This window comes from Centroberyx affinis, unplaced genomic scaffold (genome assembly GCF_046629955.1).
Source record: "Centroberyx affinis isolate AG114_WGS23_722 - 3 ecotype Tasmania unplaced genomic scaffold, CSIRO-AGI_Caff_v1 ptg001267l_1, whole genome shotgun sequence".
NCBI lineage: Eukaryota > Metazoa > Chordata > Actinopteri > Beryciformes > Berycidae > Centroberyx > Centroberyx affinis.
The window spans coordinates 289074-311756 of record NW_027279776.1 but is presented as its reverse complement, the minus strand read 5'-3'; the positions used below and the strand labels follow the sequence as shown (position 1 = coordinate 311756).

The following is a 22683-nucleotide window of genomic DNA, read 5'->3' as shown; positions in this document are numbered from 1 at the left end:
CTTTGTAGTTGTGTAATTCTCTGAAAAACTTGAAATGAAAAAATCAAAGATGAATTCCTACCCCTACATTAGTTCGAAAACAAATTTCTTTTTTCCATACTATACAAGGGTCTTGAAGACATTAGCACCATTTTGTATATTAAATTTTGTTCCTTGGTATAACAAAAGCCAAAAATGGCAAAGCTAATGTGAGTGAATAGTGCTTTATGTACATTTGGAGCTGGCATAGTAGTTTACGGTTCACTCATCTGTGTCTTTCTAGTGGAAGGGATCAAAGGTTCTCTTGGATATGAAGGAGTCGTTGAATAATATACAGCATTTTGTTCCAAGCGCTTCATGTAATCAGTTTTAGAAAGCAGACCTGCTGTTTATTAGAAATGTAAGATCACTTACCCTTGCAACTATCCAGGCGTAATTATAAATGAAAACTCAAACCACTTTTTATCAGACAAAATATATTCAGCTCTGACACAGAATGTTCATATTGATGGTGTGGGTGAAAGTGATTTAACTGAGATTGGAATCAAAATAATTACACTGAATTGATCAAAGTAGAAAATAGTATACAGGTCATTAAAAAATCTGAAGTTGTTTGCCTTTAAACAAATGATGATTCCCTCAATAAATCAGTGCGTCACTGACTATTAATCCACTGTGTGTGCTATGGGCTCCTTGGTTCAGAGTACGGTAAATTTTGGCCTGTGTCTCTATGCTGTGTCCTTTGTCCTGTTTGAGCATTCATAAAAGCATTTGATTCTTTTCACCATGTCATGTTACAACAGCAGATTTAAAAAAAAAAAAAAAAAAAAAAAGGAGATGTGAAAAGTAGTGTGAGTTTTAAAACTTGATGTCCCAGTATTGCGGTGACTCCTTGGTGGCTTCAGATTCATCCTCAATCGTGTCAAAGCTGGTGGTGGTGGGTGACGTCACTCCAGGGAGCACAGCGGTGCCACCAGCCTCTGCAAGGAAATCCACCCAACAAATATACACTGTGAGGCCAGCTTGTAAATCAAAATTGAAAGTATATATGATGTACATGTATGTAACTGTAGATTAATGTGAGTTGCATATGCAGTTATTTCTCACTATGAGTAACACTTCAGTTCATGAGTGACTTTGGACCTGTCTGTCATATTAGGTCATCCTGTCCTAGGAAACATTTCATGTCTTCATACACATTATAGATATGTATATACATATAGATACATATACTGTACATATAGTTAGGTATATATGGTATATGAAGGGTTTCATTCCAAAACACTATATAATTTAATTTTGGAAAAAAATTTGCTTCCTAAATTTCATCAGTCAATATTCCAAAACCACAGATGATTCTATCCTCAAAAGCATAACTGTTTTGTAAGTAAAGGTCAGTGTTGTGTGTCAATGTTTTCAAATGATGGATATCTCATTTTGGAATGAAACTTTTCAAATTTGTAGGAATGCATGTATGCTTAAGTCGGCTAATCCTTCATCTTACCAGGGATGCACAGGATCTGTGGCTCCTCCCACTTGCCCCCGGACAGACACCTGACCAGAGGGGTTTGTCTCTGTTGAAATCCCTGGCCGCAGTAGTAGCGGACAACTGCATCAGTCTCGTATCTCTGTCGAACCTTTCCAAAGATGGATGTGTTTTGAACTTTGGGTGGTGGACCACACGAGGCTGTTGGAAGAGATAAAATACCTGAGATGTCAATGTCTTCACAAGCTTGCATCCTCCTCATATGAATGTCCTCTAAGCTAATTGGGGCTTCAGTTTTAATTTTAATATTCAAAACTGTCCACTGTCCAACTTAGAGATGAGATCAAGCTCATGTTGAAGTGCTACACATCCACAGGAATGACATACAGCACACTGAAACAGAATCCATCATGCACTCCGTCTTGCACACTGATGTACTGTATAGAAATTGAGTGGTTCAACTGGCAGAAATAACTGATGCATGTAGCAGCCAAAACAACCACATGAGGGAGTTGAAACCACTAAGATATAACATGGTGAGATCTCTATGGTTAAAATGATGACTTCTAATTCTAATTCCAATTCCAATTTCAATTCCAATTCTCTAAATGGAATTCTCTAATCTAATTCTCCAATTTTCTAATTCTAATTCTAATTCTATACCATTATTAATATGACTCACAGGTGCCTTTCTTGCAGGTGTAGGCCAGGTGATAGTTGCACGGCACGTCGCTCCAGCGCCCGCCGTCGTGCCACACCATCACCACACAGTCCTCCCCAGACAGAAAGTAGCTGTCCGGCTGCCCTCTGTACCAGTTCTCATACAGCTGCATACATGGGGAAGAGAGTAGTTTTCAAGTAGTTTTGAATGATTCACGTAAATGTAAAGTGTGTCCAAGTTTACGTAATTTTGTAATTCTCTTGCACCTCACTTGACTATCTGACTGACTGCATTTTACAAACTTACATTTCCTATCTTCCTGAAGTCATATCATACAAAAATATCATGCTCTTTAGGCACAACTCCTCTGTGTCACCCTAAACTATGGGCTTTGAAATTAGTCGAGCGCCTGTTTCTGGTAAAACATGAAATTAAATCATAAAAACAGTAGAAATACAGTATATTCTAATTAGCCTGGATGCAGAGTTACTTGTGGACTGGAAAAAGAGGAAAAACCATAAGGCTTCCCAGAGGGTGGATGGACTCACCAGTGGTTTGAATCACAAACAAAAGAAGAATCTGAACAATGTCAAATAGAGAATAGAGAATATCCACACAGATGCTTATAATCCAAAGAATAGAGAAATCTAATAGTACAAAAGGAATGAAAAAAAGTGACAAAAATAGTACAACAAAAAGTTGATTGTTCCTCTCTTGTGATGAATTGTACATTATTTGCAGTTCACACACCTGTAACCAGCATATTATATGAACTTGTTTTTGATGAGCGCAGACACATTCCCAAATTTCTTATATTCCTCACCAGTGGGTTGCCATCAGACCAGCGGAAATCTTCCTCAATGGTCTTGTCATTTAGACCAGTCCACTGGTATTCTTTGTAGTTGCCTGGTGAGGTAGATAATAAGGTGTAATATCCAGTCCACAATCCACAATGAAACTACCATGAGTACATTAGCTGTTTTCCCTTTGTCCTAAAAGAGGTTTTATGGAGAATTAATGAATTAAGCTTTGAAATCCATGTCCACTAAACCACAAATCAAAAACCCTAAAAATGTAGGCCACCAAAGGAAGTTATATCATGTTGCCCACAAATACAGACTAATGTGCACTAACAGGCACCGGTCTCAACCTACTGTTGATGAAGCTCTGCTCCTCAGGGGTCATGATGGACACCAGATGTGCCCCCACCATGCGACAGTGCTGCTCTGCCACCTCCCAGCTCAGCCGCTGGCTGAAGTGCCGGTAGCAGAAACCATGGAACTTATCCCAGCCTGGTTCACACTGCTCCAGGTCTGGAAGAAACACAGAGGAAAGACAGGAGACTCAGAGCCTGTAGACATGTTAACAGGTTTACAGCAGGTTTAGCTGTTGCAGATGTAATTGTGAGAGCTCCCTGTATTCACTGAGTGTTGATTGTTTCACATGCAGTACATAATTAATATAATGCATCTGAATGATATTTATAATGTTTTGTTGTGGGCATAAAATAGATTTGGTCAATCTTCTAACAGTGTAAATAGACAACAGAACACATTATATGTGCATTTCCAAATATGAATATTAAAGAGAAGGCTCAGGATTTCTCTTTTTGTTTTTTATGGAATTGGCAACTTTCTATTTGGAATTTGTTAGAAATACTGGTGAAAGTCCAACTTCTTAACAGGCATGACAAATGGTTAGTGAGCAGAAAGCTCACCAGTCTGACAGAAGTCTCCTCCATAGCTTGGCAAACAGAGGCATTTAGGGCCTCCATTGTATTCGGTACAGGTGCCTCCATTGAGACAGGGGTCTTCCAGACAGGGATCTGAAACAGAGCAAAAGGTCAGTTCAGCTAACTCTGCAGCTACACAAAAGCACATGTCACACTTGAGGTTGTGCATCATATTATCAAACATTTATAGTGAAACATCTGTAAGAATGTGAAGAACTAATTTAAGGAGGAGGAAGAGGAAAGGGTGGATTTGGTGGCGACAAAAGATGTGAGTAATGTTGATAAAAGATTAAGGAGCTAAAGAACAAGGCTACTCACAATATATAAAGATAAATATTAAGAAGAGAGGAGCCAAGGATTAATGGTATTGCCCCTCTCTTTAAAACCCTTGAAAGTATTTTCCATGTACTTCTCATATATTCAAGATCAAGTCTGTTATGTATGTATCCTCTGTACTATGTATCCTCTAATACCAAATACGTATAATACATGAGTTATGTAAATATATGTATAATAGGATACAGTTTTTCTTTTCCTAAGATTGCATAAAAGGATAGCAGGCTTTAGAGCACATCATCAGACAGAATTACATATTAAAGCGTCATGATCCACATGAGCCAACAGGTGGCGGTAGAGTACAAACTTCAGAGTGTCATGTGAGGACAAACTGGCAGGGAAAAGTTTTTGTGGTCAGTCTTTGATGCATCATCTCGGACAGGTTGAGTCATTCCCATTCAAATTAGCAGGTTTCCTCCCTTCTATCTTCTTCACATCTGCTCTAATTTCTCAACGCCCACTCTACTTTTAAAGATAAAATATTCATGTAATACTTGCGTAAGCTGCAGTCTTGAGAAAGCTAAACTGCATTTGCAATGCTTGACTGGTCCTTTGATTGTGATTGCTCCAAAACCAAGAGAGACAGGTAGGTAGCAGCAAGGTCACAGAGGTGAACTGGATAGCTTTGATTCCCTAGTTTCCCGAAGTGGAATTCTGAGAAAATGTCCACTAGGTCTCAGTTGCACCAGATCTAGAAAAAAGCATCTTAGTGTAGCAGTAAGATGTTTTTAGTTCCACTGTGATGGACAAACATTATCTTATTATTATATAATAGCTGTTGGATTTAAGAACTTTGTGTTCCAAAAAGGTAACTTGGGTGGGTGGTATTTTGATTGTCAAATACTTTTTCTTTTTTTTTTTACAATTTCAGAATGCATTTTCTTTTGTGTGTTCCAGATTGTGTAAACATGAAACCAAAACAAGAGTGACAGGGTAAAAAAAACTGAAAAAAAAATAAATAAATAATTGTTTATACCAATAACTTCTCAGAAGTGGCCTATTGTCAGACAGAAACAAATGCAAAACTTTATAATGAAAAAACTTTACATAGCTGATTAGAATGTTAGCTTCTTAGCATTAGCAGATAGCTAACTAGCTAACATGCTAAGGTAAATGATGATGGGGAAGTAATGTTGCCCTCTGGTGCTTTGAAAGTGAAGTGAAAAAGGGTAAACCTCTCCACAGGGATTCCATTTCTATACAAAAACAATTGCTTGCTATCAGTTAAAGGATAAATTTAGTTTGTTTTTACTAAGCTATATTGCATATTGTACTGAGTTTTCTGGTATGTTGTAGGTAGGCTATTCAAAAGTGACTGGTCAGGTAAAATTCATGGGCTTAACTGGTCATGAGAAATTATTTTGAATTTGTAAATGGGAACACAAATGGGGATTTTTTGTCAGGAGTGAATGCAAGCTATAACTGACTAGCTGTCACTTTCATCCCAATAGAAAGCAGAAATAGACTAGCCAGACCAGGCCAAGAGGCAGACAGTCTGCACAAACAACATGATGCTTGGAAGGTAGTTGTAGGTAGTTTGTAAGTTTTGCCACCTATCATCTCTCTGTAGAGTAACTGTTTACCTGCATCATGTCCATGTCCATTTTTCTACTTTCTAATGCCGATTGATACAACACAATAGTGATTCAGCCTGTACCCAGTTCATGAAAGCTTTCACATTTCACATTTACACACCCGATGTGATTATCAAATCCAAGAACGGCAAGTGGATACTTGTGTCCTTGTGTTCTTCCCAAGCTGTCTTGCAGAGAACAAACTTAAAACTCAAAAGCGTGAACACAGAGAAGCATCCTTACAGTTGAGATGGCTAGAGTGCTTGACACTGTGTGATCAATTAAGACATGCAGGTGTTCATTTTCCCAGCTGATTGAACTGGCTCTGTGCTATAGACTATAGCGCTGTTTGGACGTGATGCGTCGTTCTCGCAATGAATCTTGGGGTTTCCCATTTGTCAAGTCACCATCCTCAGTCAACTTCCAGTAAACTTCATCCGTTGTTTATCTCAACTCTTGTAGGTCCTAGTCAAAGGGTAGTTAGTGAAACACTGTGGCGTAAAAATAGGATGTTTGCAATGTGATTTTCCAAATTGGTCAAAGTAGTCTTAATATAGGTCAGAATGAAGTTAATGTGCATCCAAACTGAAATAAAACATTTTACCAGTTACTGTGGTTTACTTTCCACTGACACCCTATAAACAAGAGATGGTGTGGTGTCTATCATTATACTGCAGCATGTTGGTGTTGAGAGTAAACAAACTCACACTTTTTTCAGGCATCTATCTGTGAGTCTGGTTTTGTCAATATATGGAAGGTAATAACTGGCCTACTCTTGTCTAATGTGAATCTTGGGACTTGTGCATTCTAAGCAATAGCATCATTCAGTTGGCTGGAACATAAACAACTGGGATATGGAAAACCATATGTTTACATGGGATTCCTTTCAAGTTTTCTGCATAAAAACAAGACGAAGAGTCTAACAGCCCCGTGACATTGCATTTGTGTCCCTGCTGGGAATCAAACGTGGATCTCCCAACTGAGAGTCTGCAGTCTAACTCCCTGCGGCACACATTCACCCATGTGACCAAAAGTGGTGAACAGAGCGACCGACCGACAATGCAATCCATAGAGCCCCTGCTGTTGCGGGGCTAAAAATCAAAACTTGTGTGATTATGAGCATGAAACACTCCCTGTCACACATGTAGGCCTCATTCAACTTTAAGTATCATATGCACATTGTTCTCACTAATAGTAAATAATACAGAAATCAAAGACTTGCACACTAACCCTTTTTGTTTTATGTATTTTCAAGTAAAATAAGGTTGGCATAGTGGCTCAGTGTTTAGTACTGTCTGTGTGGTGTTTGCATGTTCTTTCTCCCATGGTCCAACGACATGCAAGGAGACTCTAAATTGCCTGTAGGTATGATTGTGAGTGTAAGTGATTTGTATCAGTCCTATGATGGACTGGTGACCTGTGCAGGGTGTTTCCCTGTCTTCTGCCCTATGCAAGCTAGGATAGGCTCCAGCCCCTCCTGACCCTTTATAGGGATAAGCAGATAAAGAATGAATGAATTTGTGGTGATATGCATACAACAGTAGACATCAAAAATGATAACTGCAACCATGTATTAATTGGAGCCTGCAAGTAGGTTTGAGTTTAACAGTGAGAACACGCAGCAGACATGGATCAATGTGACGCACAATGTAAGGCACCACCGAGTGAAAACAGTGAGTGATGTATGTTTTTTCCTCATCTAAAGGAAAACAAACAGCAAACTACTGGATTCTGTTGTATGTTAAGTCCTATATAATTTACTTTTCATGACTTTGCTTTCAAATATACTTTGTCCTAAGATAAGAATAATGTGCTTCATTATGTTTTTCAAATATGTGATTTTGTTAATAGGCTTTTTCTTGAGTGAAATTGAAGAGGTTCTCGCACACAGAAAAACACCGGGTTGATGTAAAATGTTAAACTTGTAACTGCCCGTGTGTTGAATGGCAGTAAGTGAGTGGCGACAAGCTCTTTTAATGGTACTCCTATTTATGCCAACACACCCAGGTCTGCAGCTGCCATTTTGAGTTGTAGAAACCCATGTGTGTATACACACTACTAAATTGTGCAAAGCTGTAATTAAAATTTGAACCTAAAACATTTGACTGAAGGAAAAACAAAAACAGATTTATCGACCATAGTCAGGCAATAAACAAGCCTCAATTAGTTGATTTTATCATTCTTGTACCTACAAAGACAATACAAATTTTGAAAGATCATGATTAAACGAGTGACCATGACTTAAGTATGAAATAGTAATGACCCATAAAGGACCTTTCAAAACGTATTGCTAAAGGATTCCACACACAATAAATCAATACTGAACACCTTTTGTGCTTACAAACATAATATTCTGTGCGTTCATTACTAGACTGTCTAGAATAGCAATAGAATTCTTAAAATCTGATGAAAGAGTACAATTATTAACTAAACATTTGATGACCTGACAGTAGTAATCTATAAAAACATCATTGCAATTGCATTGGTCAGTGCTGTTACATTCAACATTAATGCTGTTACATTCAAGAGAAAGATCCAAGTCCCTTATCCAGTTATTTCCAGATTACTGCAGAAAATATTGTCTGTGATTTTTGACAGTTAGCCAGAAGAAAGTGATGGTGATGAGCAGTCAAAACACTGAATTTGTACGTGTATAGTATGGAGATAGGGTACCCTCTGAAAGTAAAATCCACTGATAACTGTCAATGTACTATGAAAAATTTGGAACAATTTTGGAACAAATGCTATAACCTGGACATCACTCTTGCAGGGGAAAATCATTGTAGAAGAAGCATTGAAACACTCATTCATAGACACACCAAATAACCAAATACCAAAACCATACCAAATAACATACTTCATAGAAGTCAATCTTTGGATGAGGAAAAAAACATCATGCACAACAAGACTGGTTTGTTGACAAATGTCAGATGGGAGCTGTCCCAGGTGTAAGTGTCTTGGGAGGGGGTCACAAGGAGAAGGGTGAGCAGTGTTTTAAGGGGAAGAGGAAAGAGTCAGAGGGGTGAGTGGACTTGCTGAGACAAAGAGTGAGACAAACGTAGAGGTGTGGGAAGTCATTTGAAAGGTTGTGGTTTACAGAAAATGGAGCAAGGCAGGTTGGGCAAAGGAAAGACCAGGGATTTAGTGCATCGTCGCGTCGAGCAGCAAGAGGAGGGCGGTTAGGTTGATTAGAGTGGCTTTAACATTACCTGAAAGTTTCCCTGTACCGTCTACAGCAGCCCTCTCATTGGGCAAGATAAGCAGGGTGGGCGGCTGGGTGAGACTAAATTCAAGATCCACCCGACCTTGATCCACTGGTGGTATAAGGGCTGTCACCTTCTGCGGCTCAGCCGTCTCATGGAAAGCTTTTGGTGCTGAGGTGGGTGGGCTCCAGGTGCGTGTGGACCACAGTGTGGAGGTCGTCGTGGTCGCAGCAGTGGGCTCTGTGCTTGTGACGTCTGGCTCTGCTGAGGAATCTGGAGTTACTGTTGAGGAGGGTTCCCTGCTGTACTCAAGACCATCTAGAGACTCTTGTGGTCCATAGGTGGTAGACGGCAGAGTCCAGTTAGATGTTTGGGAATCAAGGGGGGAGACAGTAACCTCCTCTTCCAGGGTTGGTGTAACTGTGGTAGGTTCATGCCCACTTCCCTCCTCATGGGAAGCAGTTGTCGGATCCACATGCAGCCTATGAGCAGATGTTTCATACCCTGCTGTGGGGGAATCAGTAGGCAGCTGGGAGGTGTTGGACATCTCTGGAGATTCAGTGGTGGATAAACCTGCTCCAGAAACTAGGTGCTCTTCAGACTTTGATGGGTGCAGCTGCTTTTCTTCAGAGGAAACACTTTCCATGGTGACCATAGTGTCATCAAATTCTAAGCTAGTACTGCCTTCCTGTCTAGAAATGGAGGACTCCCAGGGATGTGCTGTTGTGGAGTACACATCCAAGCCCAGTTCTTCAGAGTGCTGCAGGCCAGATGAGATGCTCAGATCTGGAACTCCAGTCTGAGACTCAGTAGGGATGGCGGTGGCTGCAGCAGAAGGTGACAGGCGAGGGGTGAAATCAGAAGTAGAGGATTCTGATGTGGCAGGGGAACTGTCTGCTCCAATGTCCAGGTCACTCTCTGGAAAAGAACATGGGGCATTATAAGAGTTGAGTAAATCCAACTACTTAATTATTGATGTGTATTCTCTCAGAATGCTCATAAATAGAAATTGAATTCATATTAGCCATACCTTGGGAACTATCTCCAGACCCATCCAGAGGGAACCACATTGAAGTTAGCTCCCTGATGGGCAGGGTGGTTTGGGCTGGTTGGGTAACAAGCTCTCCTGCCTCTCCTTGGGACTGAGTTGAGAGAGATGTCTGCACAGGTTCTTCTACTACTGCCTCTTCCAGCTTCATTTGAAGCATGGGGTTAAGGGTCATAGGGGTGGATTCTGGGATATTCTCCTCTTGACTATGGTTGCTGTCTATTTTGCTGTTATTGGCTTCTAATCTTTCAAAATCCAAAATTGTCTCAGGCATTGGTTGGAAGTGCTTTGACCCATCAGATAGCTGGGATTCATGTTCTTCAAGGTTTATGTCTGGCATTGGCTGGTAATGCCTGTGAGGTTCATATGAAGGTTCAGGGAACCCTGGGGTGTTTTCTAGCTTGGGCTGGTGAAGGCTGAAGTTCCCTTCGTGGTGGGAACCCGTCTCATTGTTGGCACTGGGCAATAATGATGTAGGATGTGGGGAATTGTAGCCATCTGTGTTGTTGGTGGAACTGGGCAGCAATGATGTAGGATGTAGGGAACTGTAGCCATCTGTGTTGTTGGTGGAACTGGGCAGCAATGATGTAGGATGTTGGGAATCGTAGTCCATTTCTGTAGGAGGCAAAGTTTCGTCAAAAGGCTGAAGGAGGTCCAACGAGGCTGTGGTGTTGAGGGGAGACTCTGTTGTGTCTGACATAACTGTTGGGTGTGTGCCAACCAGGTCTTCCCCAATGGAAGGGCCTGAGAAAAAGGGGAGCGATTCCAGGGCGCTCTGAGCCTCTCGTTCTACTTGCTCTGAGTGTTGGCTCAGTTGCAGTTCTTCATCTGTTTCCATAAGAATGACCACATCTTGTCCAATGTCCTCAGGTTCTGTGGCCATGTAGTCCATGGGAGAGTCAGTGCGAGCATTTCCATTACCTGTAGAGGATAGATAAGTTATTGCAAATAAGATTTATAGAGAAAAAACATCTTTTGTACTGTTTTTACTTTCTGGTTATTGTCGTTAGTATATTTATATATTTCAAAATCAGCAAAAACACTTCATTACTGACTTAGCTAGCTACTACTATGTTTAGTTCTTAGTTGTTTTAGGTTTTCACATGATCAAAATTTTCAGTGTGAATTCCCATACAAACTGATATTAACCTAATTGAGTAGCATAGTTGAGTAGAAGTTGCATATCCTATGAATTCTTGGCATTTAATTGTAATTTTTCATTTGGATTTTCACATTTTGGAAACCTCAAATGCACACCTTTGAAACAATAAACATCATTACGACTGGATGGTTCTGGGAAGCCCGTTTGGTTGCTGAAGCGGTAGAGGGTTTTGACACCGGCCTGGGGCCCACCACAGCGCTCCCTGGGGGTTAGGATGGGGTAGCGCACACTGCCATCAGACAGCCAGCCAGGGCTGCAACGGTCCAGTCCCTCACTCCATGCCAAGTACAGCTGTCCTGTTGTAGCAAGCTCCGCCCCTGCAGCTCTGCAATAGGACTGTGCCTCATCAAATGACAACTGCTGTGGGATGGGGTCATGGAACACCTCGCCTACAAGCACAAAATATTTCAAATGTGGACTTTTTTCATACAGAGATAAAAAAAAAAAGTCCTGTATCGAGTAGGATAGTAGAGATCATTAGGAGACACTGTTGTCACATTGTGTATCTCCACTGTTATTCTCAGTACTGAATACTGAATATTGGACTAATCTCTGTTGCCTCTTGCTTTTTGTTAAATTTGCTTTGTGACTATGATTGAAGGTATCATGGAAAGAAGCAACATGATGACAGATCATCTGACTTGGCAAAGTGACAGAAACTGCCCTTGATAATGATATTGCTACCATATTCATTGGCAAAATATTTTTTTCACCTAAGATAAGGATTAAGTAGATACTTTGCTTTAAGCAGGATCATTTATCTTCCTATGATTAAAGGTGTTACAATTCATACCATCAATTTGCTCCACATAACAGTACACATCAAATAGATCCTCTGGATCCAATGTTCCATAGTTCCTCACTCCTGGTTGCCCATCCATGTCTCCATAGCAACCTTCACGGGGCACTTGGATTGGGTACCTGTGGAAGTGGTGCAAGTATGGAAGCAATCAGCATTTCCTCCTCACATAAAATAAAATGACCATGGTTATACCTTAGATAAGGATAGGAATAAAATCCTGGCTTTGATAGTTTTAGTCAAAAGTATATTATATATTGGGCCATTTACAAAATTGGTGAGATACCTGACAGACTGGTCTGCCAGCCAGCCAGCATCACACTGCTCATAACCATCATAATAAGCTGCCAACAACTGGTCAGGAGTGGCGATCTGTGCCCCGATGCCCTCACAAGCCTTCTGGGCCTGGTCGAAGGAAAATGCATACCGGCCCAAGGCATCCCTATAGTGGAATACAACACCTAAACACACAAGCATGCACACACAGACGCACATGCACACACACATACACAAACACACATTATTAACACTTTTATATACATACTATACGAGAAGGTCCTGGGATAATAGCATTTTACACAATAAGGACACAGTAATACCAACTTATAGCAAAAGCAGTCAGAAGCATCACTGTAGCAGTCACACTGCATGTCTTCTGTATCCTATAAACGGACTCATACCTGTGAGTTCAAGGTCTAATTTATCAAGCAAACTGAAGAGTAGGAATATGAGGATCAGATCTGAGGATCAGTGACCAAGGGTTCTGCAGCCTACAGAGAGCTCAAAGTATTTGGACAACAACATAAGGTTTAATATTTTTTAATATGTTTAATACTCTTATGGGCTGGAAGTGAAGTGACACAGTGACTATACAGTTAAAGAACAGAATACCAGCTTAAATTTTAGTGTAAATTTTTGTTAGAGGAAGGAAAAGAAAGGTCTAGTTGATTGTCATCAGCATGGTAACTTTCCTACCACAGCTATGCCGATGACACCTAACTTTACTTTTCATTCCTCTGAAACTATAAGGCTTCAATGTGCATCTCTGCTGGCCAGACTGACATCTTCCCACCACCACAAGCTCAACCATGGCAAGAGTGAACTGCTCTTCTTCTCTGGAAAATTCTGCCCTCAAAACTACACTGACTCCTTCCTAGAATCCTGGTGTGATCTTTGAAAACCAACTGTGGTATGATGCTCATATCGCAGCCACAATGTAGGATCATACACAGCAACATCTGCTCAAACAGATTCCTCCTCTCCAGGGAAAAAGCCCGGTTCTTTGTTCAAGTTCTACTTTCCTGGCCGGGTTTCATGGGCACTCCCTTCAGCACAACTCATTCAGCATATTGTACCCTTCCTGTCTTTAACCATGTCAGATTCTCCCTTCTTGCACTCCCTCTATTGGCTCCCTTCATATGTACAGTACACAGCTACAGTTTTCTACTTTTGGTCACTGAGAAGCTCCACTGCATCAGTTGGGGATTAAATGCCTTGCTCACGGACACTTTTTTGACATGTTTTTGACTACTTTGACTGAAAAATGACAAGTTTATTGAATATAATCTTCATTTGACCAAATGCTTTTGGTTGCCATGTGGATACATGTACAAAAAGGACTGTAGTCTTTAACTGTTAATCTGATATAGCAGTCTTCACTTTAGCCTCATAGTTATTTTGTAATTTCACATCCAAAGTAATAAGAGCCAAAACATTAAACAGTGTGTCACATATGGAGCCCATGTATAAATCTCATAGATCCTCAGATCAGTTTTCCAACTCATAAACTTAAATCTAGCCAACTGAGCTTGACAATTAAAATCATAAACATAAATAACAGAGAAACCCACAAAAGTGATATCTTTTGTTTTGTTACCTTTGATCTTGAGTTGTACAAGGTCACTGGCATCCTCCAGGCCCTGCTGCACCTCGCAGCGATAGTGGCCTGAGTCGCTGGAGCGCAAATCACCCAACCACAATGACAGGTCATCATTGGAAGAAGTATAGTTGAGCAAGGCGGCGCGGTCTCGGTATGCCTCGTTGATCTTCACCCTATGACCCCGCGCCACCAGGATCTCCATCTCCACCCCATGGGACACCACACTCCACTTGACCCGGGGAAGTATAGGGGAAAAGGAGGAGGTGGGTGTAGGGGACAGGGACACCAAGCAGGGGACGGTGATGGAGCTGCCCAGTGGGGCAAAGACGAGGGCTGAGTGGGGGATGTTCACCTGGAGCTGTCGCACCTCATCTGAAAACAAGAGGGGTAGAAGGCAGAAGAACAGTGCTGTGCTGTACAGTTGCATAGAATAATTGGATGAATCATCAAGATGTAATTTGCATTATTTGCTTGAAATTGAAAGACAAATTTTAATACTGTTTTTAAAGTACTCTCAGGGGCCAGCATAGTATTTGGAACAGAGTATTTGATTACTTATTTAAAAAAAAAAGCCTGTACATTTTCATTAAAAGTAAGATATGAAAATCCATAACATGGGAAAAAGTAGAAGTACCATGTGCATATGGAGATTGGGCAGGGAAGGCCAGAGTGAGATGGCAGACGGCACAGAGTAGTGGAAGAAGTTGGACATGTCTATGGAGATAAAGAAGCAAACACAGTAAGAATGAAGATAAGATAAAATATGTCACTGATGAAAATTAATAAAGCATTCTTAAAGCAAACTTGGGGGGTGCCGGGGGGGGGGGTAAAAAAAACATAAAAATGACACCAGCAAATTATTTCTCCTCTCCTCGGTTTTCAATTTCACACACATTTAACCTTTAATAGGCAAAGCGAGTTCTGGTACTGAAAGTTATGTACTGTGTTGGTTCAGCTGATTGGTGGCATGCTCCACTGATCTTACCAAATTGTTGTACTGGAAGATTTAAGGTCATGATTTACACACCCTTGTATATGTTGTTTAGCTGTGCTATTGCAACTTATGTTGTTTCTGCTACCACCACCCCAGCATCCACCTATTTCGGTTCCATCTTAACAAGACATTTAGTCTATTATCGTAATTTTCATAAAATAAGTAAAAAATCTGCCAGTAAGGTTACATAATTTCACTTGTTTCCAATGTAAATCAACTTGTTTAAAGAATTTTGTAGATTCAAGTGTCATTTTTGTAATAGTAATGTAGTGATTTGCCTTTTTTCTGACTTTTCTGAATTTTTGACATTTGTAGAAAATTCCTGCATTGCAAAACTGCATTGGAAGCAAGTGGAGTTATTTCACCCCACTTGCAGAATGTTTCTCTTGTTTTAAGAAAAATAAGATTTGAAGGCTGAATATGAAACAAAATGACTCATTAAGATGGACGTTTTTTGCAATGGTTTGTAATCTTGCAGACTAAGTCCCCATGCATATGGAATATGCAACTGATATCCTAGGGAAATCTTAGGGGAGGAATGGTAAGACACATCAAAGTGACTAAAGAATATAATCTTGGTAAATTCACCCTAAAATCTGCCTGTGGGGATGAGGAAGAGAATAAATATTGTGAAAAGGAAAAACACCAAAAAAAAACAAATGATGTCTGTAATATTCATACCTTGGATAATGATAGAATTTGTTTTAGCAATTGACATATATCAGAAAATCAGTGTAATCCGCTGATTTTGGCAGAAAGGTGATAATTTTTTTAGGAATCATAACTTGGATTTTGTGGTAAACCCAAAGTTGGTGTAAAAAACTTTTATACAAGGCCCATGAGATACTGAACCTATCATGGAGCCCCGACACAGAAAGGAGCCACTTCTCTGGCTTCCAAAGGGAAGCTGGGAGCACAAGCGTCTGACCGCAGGCCATTCATCACCTCCGTGAGCTAATGACACGTCTCCTCAGCACAGCGGCACCCTGCCAGCTCTCCGTCACCAGTCTGGCCCTGTTATTAACCCAGCAGGCATGGCAGGCCGCTCACACTGACCTCAAACAACCTCTCTGAGGCGGCCATGATGAAGCTGGAAATGTTCATTCATCATTACAAAGCAGCGTTCTGGGTTTTCAAGATTCCAAATTACTTTTCAGAGTTGTTAAGAGTCAAAAGTGCTGATAGGATTCAGAAGAGCGATTGCATGTAAGACAATTCTTATGTACATAATATTTATTAAGGTATCTCTTCTCAGGTTGTTATTGTAAATCACTTTTTGGATCTTGATAATACACTTTTAGTTGCTTCACATGCAACACATCTTTTTGCTTTTTTTAACATGTGTTATGTTACGTAATGTTATGTCTGCTATCCAACCAGCCCACTCTTATGCTGTAGTAGGAAATCATGTGATCTAGCACCTGAACAACAGGAGATGACATTGAGAGTACAAAATCTTTGAAACAATAATCTCTCCATGAAATAGATTAGCCAGTGGCCAGATGAAAGCCCATATTGATTTCACCTATCAAATCAACTTTATTCATAAAGGGGAGATGTAGAAACAGTGAAGGAACTGGCATAAAGAAAGATTTTCAAGACATGGATTATGAAAAAAGGGTGCAGCTCAATATTATGAAGATGCTCCTAATATACTCAGTTATTTCAATGAAATCATTTGTGCTGGTCTTGCTTTTAATAAAGAGGCCAAGGGACTTGAAACAAAGAAGTCCCAGATCCTTTGACTGTTGCTGATGCCACCAACACAATCGGTCCCTGCTCCTAAATCACACTCTTGATAGGAAAATGTTGAAAAAGAGCCTCTGAACAAATCCATAGCTAGAGCATAGAGGGCGTACTGTCTGTATGTGTGTGTGTGTGTCTGTGTGTGTATGTGTGTGTGTCAGCAGGACTGGCTGAAGTGCTTCAGTCTTTTCCATCTAGATAAAGTTCTAATGAACCAACATCAGATTCAGCAGCTCTGACTCAGTTCTCCATTTTGACAAACCCAGCCTCATTATGAGGTCTATATATATTCAGCCATCCAGACATGCGTCAGCACAGCTGTGTGTTCAGGGTGGGAGAATAATGGCTGCCATGCAATACGATAGAAACCGTCTCCTGTTCTGTCAGTGGAAATATTAGTGGAAACATCATTGAGGCCAGAACCACAACTTAGTGAGCTGAGGGAGTTTATCAAGCATCAATGAAATCTACTTTTGCTGCATCTGTACGTCAAATACATTCATCATTCTTAAGAGTCGGTACAAACAAAGCTCACTGACTTGTGTCATATTAAATGGCCTTGTTTTTTGGTAGAATAAATGTTGTCTGTTTCCTCGCCAGCTGGGTGAACTCCACTGGTTGGTATCACTATTAGTATTCTTGACAAGAAAACGGTTCACAAAAAGCGAGCAGTGGGCCAGGAGGACAGCTGCACACTGTGCTTTCACTTCATACCAACTCCCTTACAAAAACCCTCGGGGAAAATTAAAGGACAGGCCACTGGCACGCTTGCTTGCTTGCTTGCTTTTTCTCTTTTCTTTCTTTCTTTCTCTCTCTCTCTTTCTCTCTCTCTCTCTCTCCTTTCAAGGATGGAAAAGAAAGTTAAAAAACCACTAAGAATCATTTTAGAGCAGGCTTTGTAGAAAAGGAGTGGCCACATTAAGACACTGTCCAGAAATGTTTCAAATGGTATAATTGTTATGAGAGTATGTTTAAATATTGGTTTGTGTTCATCCTAACGCAGTCAGATTGATGACAGTGGAGAAAATTCTGGTTGGTGCTGGTTATTTTGCGAATTCTTTGGACCACATTTTTCAGTGAGGTCTTTGGCCTCGCAGTCATCTGGCCTCTGGCATTTCTGCTCTTTTTAATCAGATAAAGAATGAAGACAAGTCAGGCTAGAATCAATGCCACCCACTGCATTTATGGGTCTAGAAACAGCAGTCAGTGCATTATCTACATGCAGAACGAAGCCAGTCTCATCCTTGTGCAGAAACAGGAAAAGACTGATTACATGTTGGTCATCAGTGGAAGTCAGGCATGAAAAACGAGCATGAAAAACGAGCATGAAAATGGATAAAAGTCATGTCAGTGCTGCACTGCAACAACAAGCTTGCACACTACATCTAGTGGGTGGCCTCTGCAGTGCTTCGCATCAAGGTCAATTCAAACAAACCACTTCTCTAAACAACGACCTGGAAAATGACTCCTGATCCCAGTTTAGCCGGGTCAGACTTGCCGTGACACCATTTCAAGATTGATGTAACGTTAAGCTTTGTGGAGTGCGGAGCTGGAACTGGCTTTGTCATTGTATCTGCTCATTCTACAATGTGATTGGCTTTTAATGAGGTAGAAATCCACTCTAGTCTAAATCTCTCTGATTTATTCCTGTTCTTTTGTCTTCAGGTTTTTAATGCATCTGTCTTTGGTCTCTCTCCACATCTTCCTCTCTCTTACCTATCAACTTAATACTTAACTGATATATTTTCAAATCTAAAATCAAAGGTTGTCGGAGGTTGCCCAACAAATTCAACATTTAAATTGTTTTTGCAACTTGGAAACCAATATCAATATCAAATTTTTTTTGTCATTTTTGATTCTAGGCTGAATTCTGAGAAAAAAAAAAGTCTGAGGAACTATCAGTGTTACAGTATTTCTACCATTTAACAAATAATTAGAGCATTTCTATATTTTCTGACTTGTTTTCATCTCCAGCTATGTCAGAATGCCACTGCTAGGCTTTTAACTAGAAATAAGGGAAATATAATATAACTCTCATTGTAGCTATACCTTAAATTGGCTTCCAGATTAATTTTGCATGGATTTTAATTTTAAGACAATACATGGCTTGGTCCCATCTTATATTACAGAGCTTTTAACTCCTTATGTACAGAATACAGCTTATTGTTGGATCTACAGATAAATGTCTTTTACTGCTCCAAAGTCTAGATAACAAACAAAAGGTGTTCAAGCATTTGTGATCAGGGTCCCTAAACTTTGGACCAACATGTATGAGGAAACATGATGGGCAAACTCTGTATCTTCTTTTAAAACACAACAGAAAATTGATTTTTATAAACATGGACTTAATTGGAAATGTTTAATTGCTGTCACTGTGCTATAGTCGTAATGTTACTTTGTCTTTTGGGAGTCCAGTATGGTTTCTGGGTCACACTTTATTTGGATTGTCCAATGCTGTCACTAAAAAGTTTCAGGTGATACAATGGTTTGAAAATGAGTCTATAGATGTTAAATGTCTGGGTCAGGGTTTGAACATCTACTTTTGTCACCTAATAGTTGAGTATCATCGTTGGACTCCAAATAAAGTGTTACCAGTTTCTGAAATTTGTCTTATTAAGTTACTATTATGCAGTGGTGGAAGAAGTACTCAGATCTTTTACTTAAGTAAAAGTAGAAATACCACAGTATAAAAATACTCTGTTACAAGTAAAAGTCCTGCATTCAAAATGTTACTTAAGTAAAAGTACAAAAGTATTAGCATCAAAATGTACTTAAAGCAACAAAAGTAAAAGTACTCATTATGCAGAATGGCCCATTTCAGAATAATACAGTATATATTATATTATTGAATTATAATTATTGATGCATTAATGCGTAAGCATCACTTTAATGTTGCAGCTGGAAAAGGTGGGGCTGATTTCCACTACTTTATATACTGCTGGGTAGCTTACAGTAATCTATAATAATACATCACAATCATCATTAGTTGATTATATTTTGTATTAATAATCTGAATCTGCAAAGTAACTAGTAACTTAAGTTATCAGATAAAGGTATGGAGTAAAAAGTACAATATTTCCCTCTGAAATGTAGTGGAGTAGAAGTATAAAGTAGCATAAAATGGTAATACTCAAGTACAAGTACAAGTACAAGTACCTCAAAATTGTACTTAAGTACAGTATTCGAGTAAATGTACTTAGTTACTTTCCACCTCTGCTATTATGATTGCGATAAGGTGTTTTGACACAGAATTATGTATGCATCAAGGTGCTACATTTTGCTGGTGGTTAATCAGCAATTAGGTACCAGAGAACCAAACCAGTGCCTCCCAGTTCCACCTGGTCCATGAGGCAATATCACATTAAAGAGCCATCTGATACCAAATAAAAAAGAGGAATTATACTTTACTTGTTCTTCTCTCTCTCTCTCTCTCTCTCTCTCTCTCTCTCTCCCTCCCTCCCTCCCTCCCCACCTGGCCATTAATGAGTCCACATGGACCCTGAGGTGGCCCATGGAAAATAAACAGAGGAGGCAAAGTGTGCACTTAAGCTAAAATGCTGCTGGCTTCTTGTGTCTCCTGCTGGGCAAAGGAAAAACATTTCAAAGCTTAATTCACCTTGATCCCAGAACAGCAGTATTTAAAACCAAAGAAATTTGTACATAAGTGGTTTCTTAAATTAAAAAAGTAATTCAACCCAAATGTAGTGGTCTGGAGCCTATCTGATATAGTTGATTTGTTTAGCTGCAGAAATGCACAGCACAGTCATTCCATGTAATGTCGCTGTCACCTTTCCCCATTCATTCTCATGGGAATTGTAGATTTGTGTGGAATATCATAAATATTCATTTCATAAATATCTGTTTTCTTGCTTCTATAGATGATACCTCCGAATGAACGTTGTTTATTTGAGAAAGTATAATTGTGTTTGTCAAAAATTAACCTTCCTAAGGAAAAAGTTCTTTCTGAAATAAGTGCGTCAACTATTACGCCAAATGACATTTTCTGGAGGACAAAAAAAAACTACTGTAGCCTACTACGCCTACAATTTCAGGACCTGCATTGGGGGAAAGCAGCAACTATTATCATGCAATTAACTGATAAAGACGACTACAGGTAAATTTGTCAAATTGACACTATAATAATAAATGACATTATAAATAAAAAAACAACTTTGAAATGACCAAGACCGCATCCACTACGCATAATCAATCCAAGAACGCAAAAACCTACCGGATTCTTCTCAAAACCATTTCAGCGGATGAAGGATGGATTTATCTCTTGATTGGGAAAAGTATTCTCCGGCTGTCCGGCTCCAGTCGGCTTGGTGCAGTGCGACTGTCCCGCCAGAGGTAAGCGGCACTGGATGCTCTGCGCAGGTATGAGGACTTGAGTCCGACCGACTCCGAGGCTTGGGGAGAAAGGAGGGAGTTCAGAGAAAGTGAAGCCGAATATGAAATGCTGAACTGCCCACTTTTTTCACCCAACAATCGGGATGGAGATGGCGCATGTCTGTCAAAGGGGATCGGGAGGGATGACATCTAAAATAACCGATGTCATAGGCTATTAACTGAGAACTGCATTTAGGAGGTGGCCTATATGGTTTTTCTTGCTGCAGGGAAAGGGGAAATGCACAGAGCGTCACTTGGATAAAGCAGAGCTGAGTTGAGTGCAGCAGGAACACGGAGCCAGTTGCTGATGCTGCTGCAGGTACCGATATTGCAGCACAGCAGCTGGGGAAGGGGGATGAGGGGGTGAGGGGGCTTCTGGTCCTGCCTCCCTTTTCTGATAATTAAGAGCATTAATCGCTGTAGCCTAATACAATAATATCTCTAATTGGTTTGCTGCTATCTCAATTTACTGTTTTTCCTCCACTGTAGGTTTATTTGAATCTCCTTGAACAAGTCCAAATGTGCCACCTCTCAAGTAATGATCAGTTTGCAACATTCACTCTGCAAAATTTGCAAACACTCCAAGTGGAACAATCCCTGTGCGAGAGACATTGTTCTTCCACTAGACAGACTGCTTAGTCATTTACAACCTAGAAATCTCCCTGCAGCATGTTTTTGTTACCAGCACTTAATTTGAGACCAATTCTATAACATCTAGGAGTCATTAATTAGAGTAATTAATAAAAAAAAAAACCCATTAAGAGTCACAAATTGTACTGAGAAGAACCCAACAAGCCCCAAAGAAGACCACAAAGAACTTTACCATAGGAAACTTAGGGAGCAGCACAAAGTGTACTTCAAAGTAGCCTACTACAAAGAATGGGAAAACACCTCAAGGTACAAAAAGCTACTTATTTTGGAAGTACCATTATCTTTTAAATTGTCGTCAGTTATCAGTAGTGACAACTGGTTAGGCTACTAGTAACTAAAAACAAGTACTAACAAAAGGGTCTATCAGAGGCTTTCTAACTGCTGGTAAACAGAAATAAATTTGAAGACAAGTTGCCGTAGATGAGTACTGCTTGTCATGGTGGGGAAGGGACAGTGCAGCGCTGCTCAGAGTTTCCTCGCTCTAAATAACTTGTAAGATATGACCAAGGTGAAACTGTGAGCATCATGAACTAATATTCCTGTGGTGAATAGTTTTTGAGAAAAACAAATTTGTTCAAGGTCTGCACCAGGTCAACTGTTACAGTTGCATCTATTTGCTTGGAGCCCTTTGGCTCACTGAAAGCTACTGTATTGTGTCATCTGTTTAGATTGGCAGTAAACGAGAAGCACACAAGACACATAAGGGCAAGTTGAGTGGGTACCTGTGGCATCAAGATGCTGTGCCTTAGTGGCACCTGTGTCCTGTATAGATGGAGTGAATGGAGCTTTGTAGTGGCCGTCCGCTGCCTCAGCAGCAGTGGTGTGATGCTGCAGCACCTGAGGAATCTGACACCCAGATACTAGCAGACTGTCTGGGCGGACAGCTCCACACCTCAGAGAAGGCAGACAGAGCTCACAGGTGTGTTTCAATCCAACTTGCCAGCTATGACTGATTGTAACAGTGACCCAAATTTAGGCTGCAATTATCCTCATTGCAAGCCTTTTTCCTCTTTGCTGCCATTTCTCTTTTGGCAGCAGTAGTAG

General features: G+C 40.2%; 1 protein-coding gene across 1 annotated transcript; it reads right to left on the bottom strand.

Annotated features, from left to right (window-relative positions):
* Positions 1 to 837: 837 nt before the first annotated feature.
* On the bottom strand, positions 838 to 20887 carry LOC139648862 (brevican core protein-like). The gene is made up of 14 exons (XM_071525101.1): positions 20831 to 20887; positions 14494 to 14573; positions 13857 to 14231; positions 12267 to 12441; positions 11975 to 12102; positions 11277 to 11570; positions 10002 to 10940; positions 8978 to 9889; positions 3844 to 3990; positions 3281 to 3439; positions 2950 to 3032; positions 2148 to 2292; positions 1484 to 1666; positions 838 to 959 (listed from the first exon to the last, which is right to left on the bottom strand). Exons 1-14 carry the CDS (start codon positions 20848 to 20850, stop codon positions 838 to 840), a joined length of 3762 nt encoding a protein of 1253 aa, XP_071381202.1. The 5' UTR covers positions 20851 to 20887.
* Between the last annotated feature and the right edge of the window lie 1796 nt (positions 20888 to 22683).

Coding starts and splice junctions, on each gene's coding strand:
- LOC139648862 (XM_071525101.1), bottom strand. CDS start 20,850: ATGGTTTTGAGAAGAATCCG. Junction 9,890..10,001: donor GTCTGGAGATAGTTCCCAAG/GTATGGCTAATA, acceptor GTTCTTTTCCAG/AGAGTGACCTGGACATTGGA. Junction 3,033..3,280: donor GGAGCAGAGCTTCATCAACA/GTAGGTTGAGAC, acceptor CTACCTCACCAG/GCAACTACAAAGAATACCAG.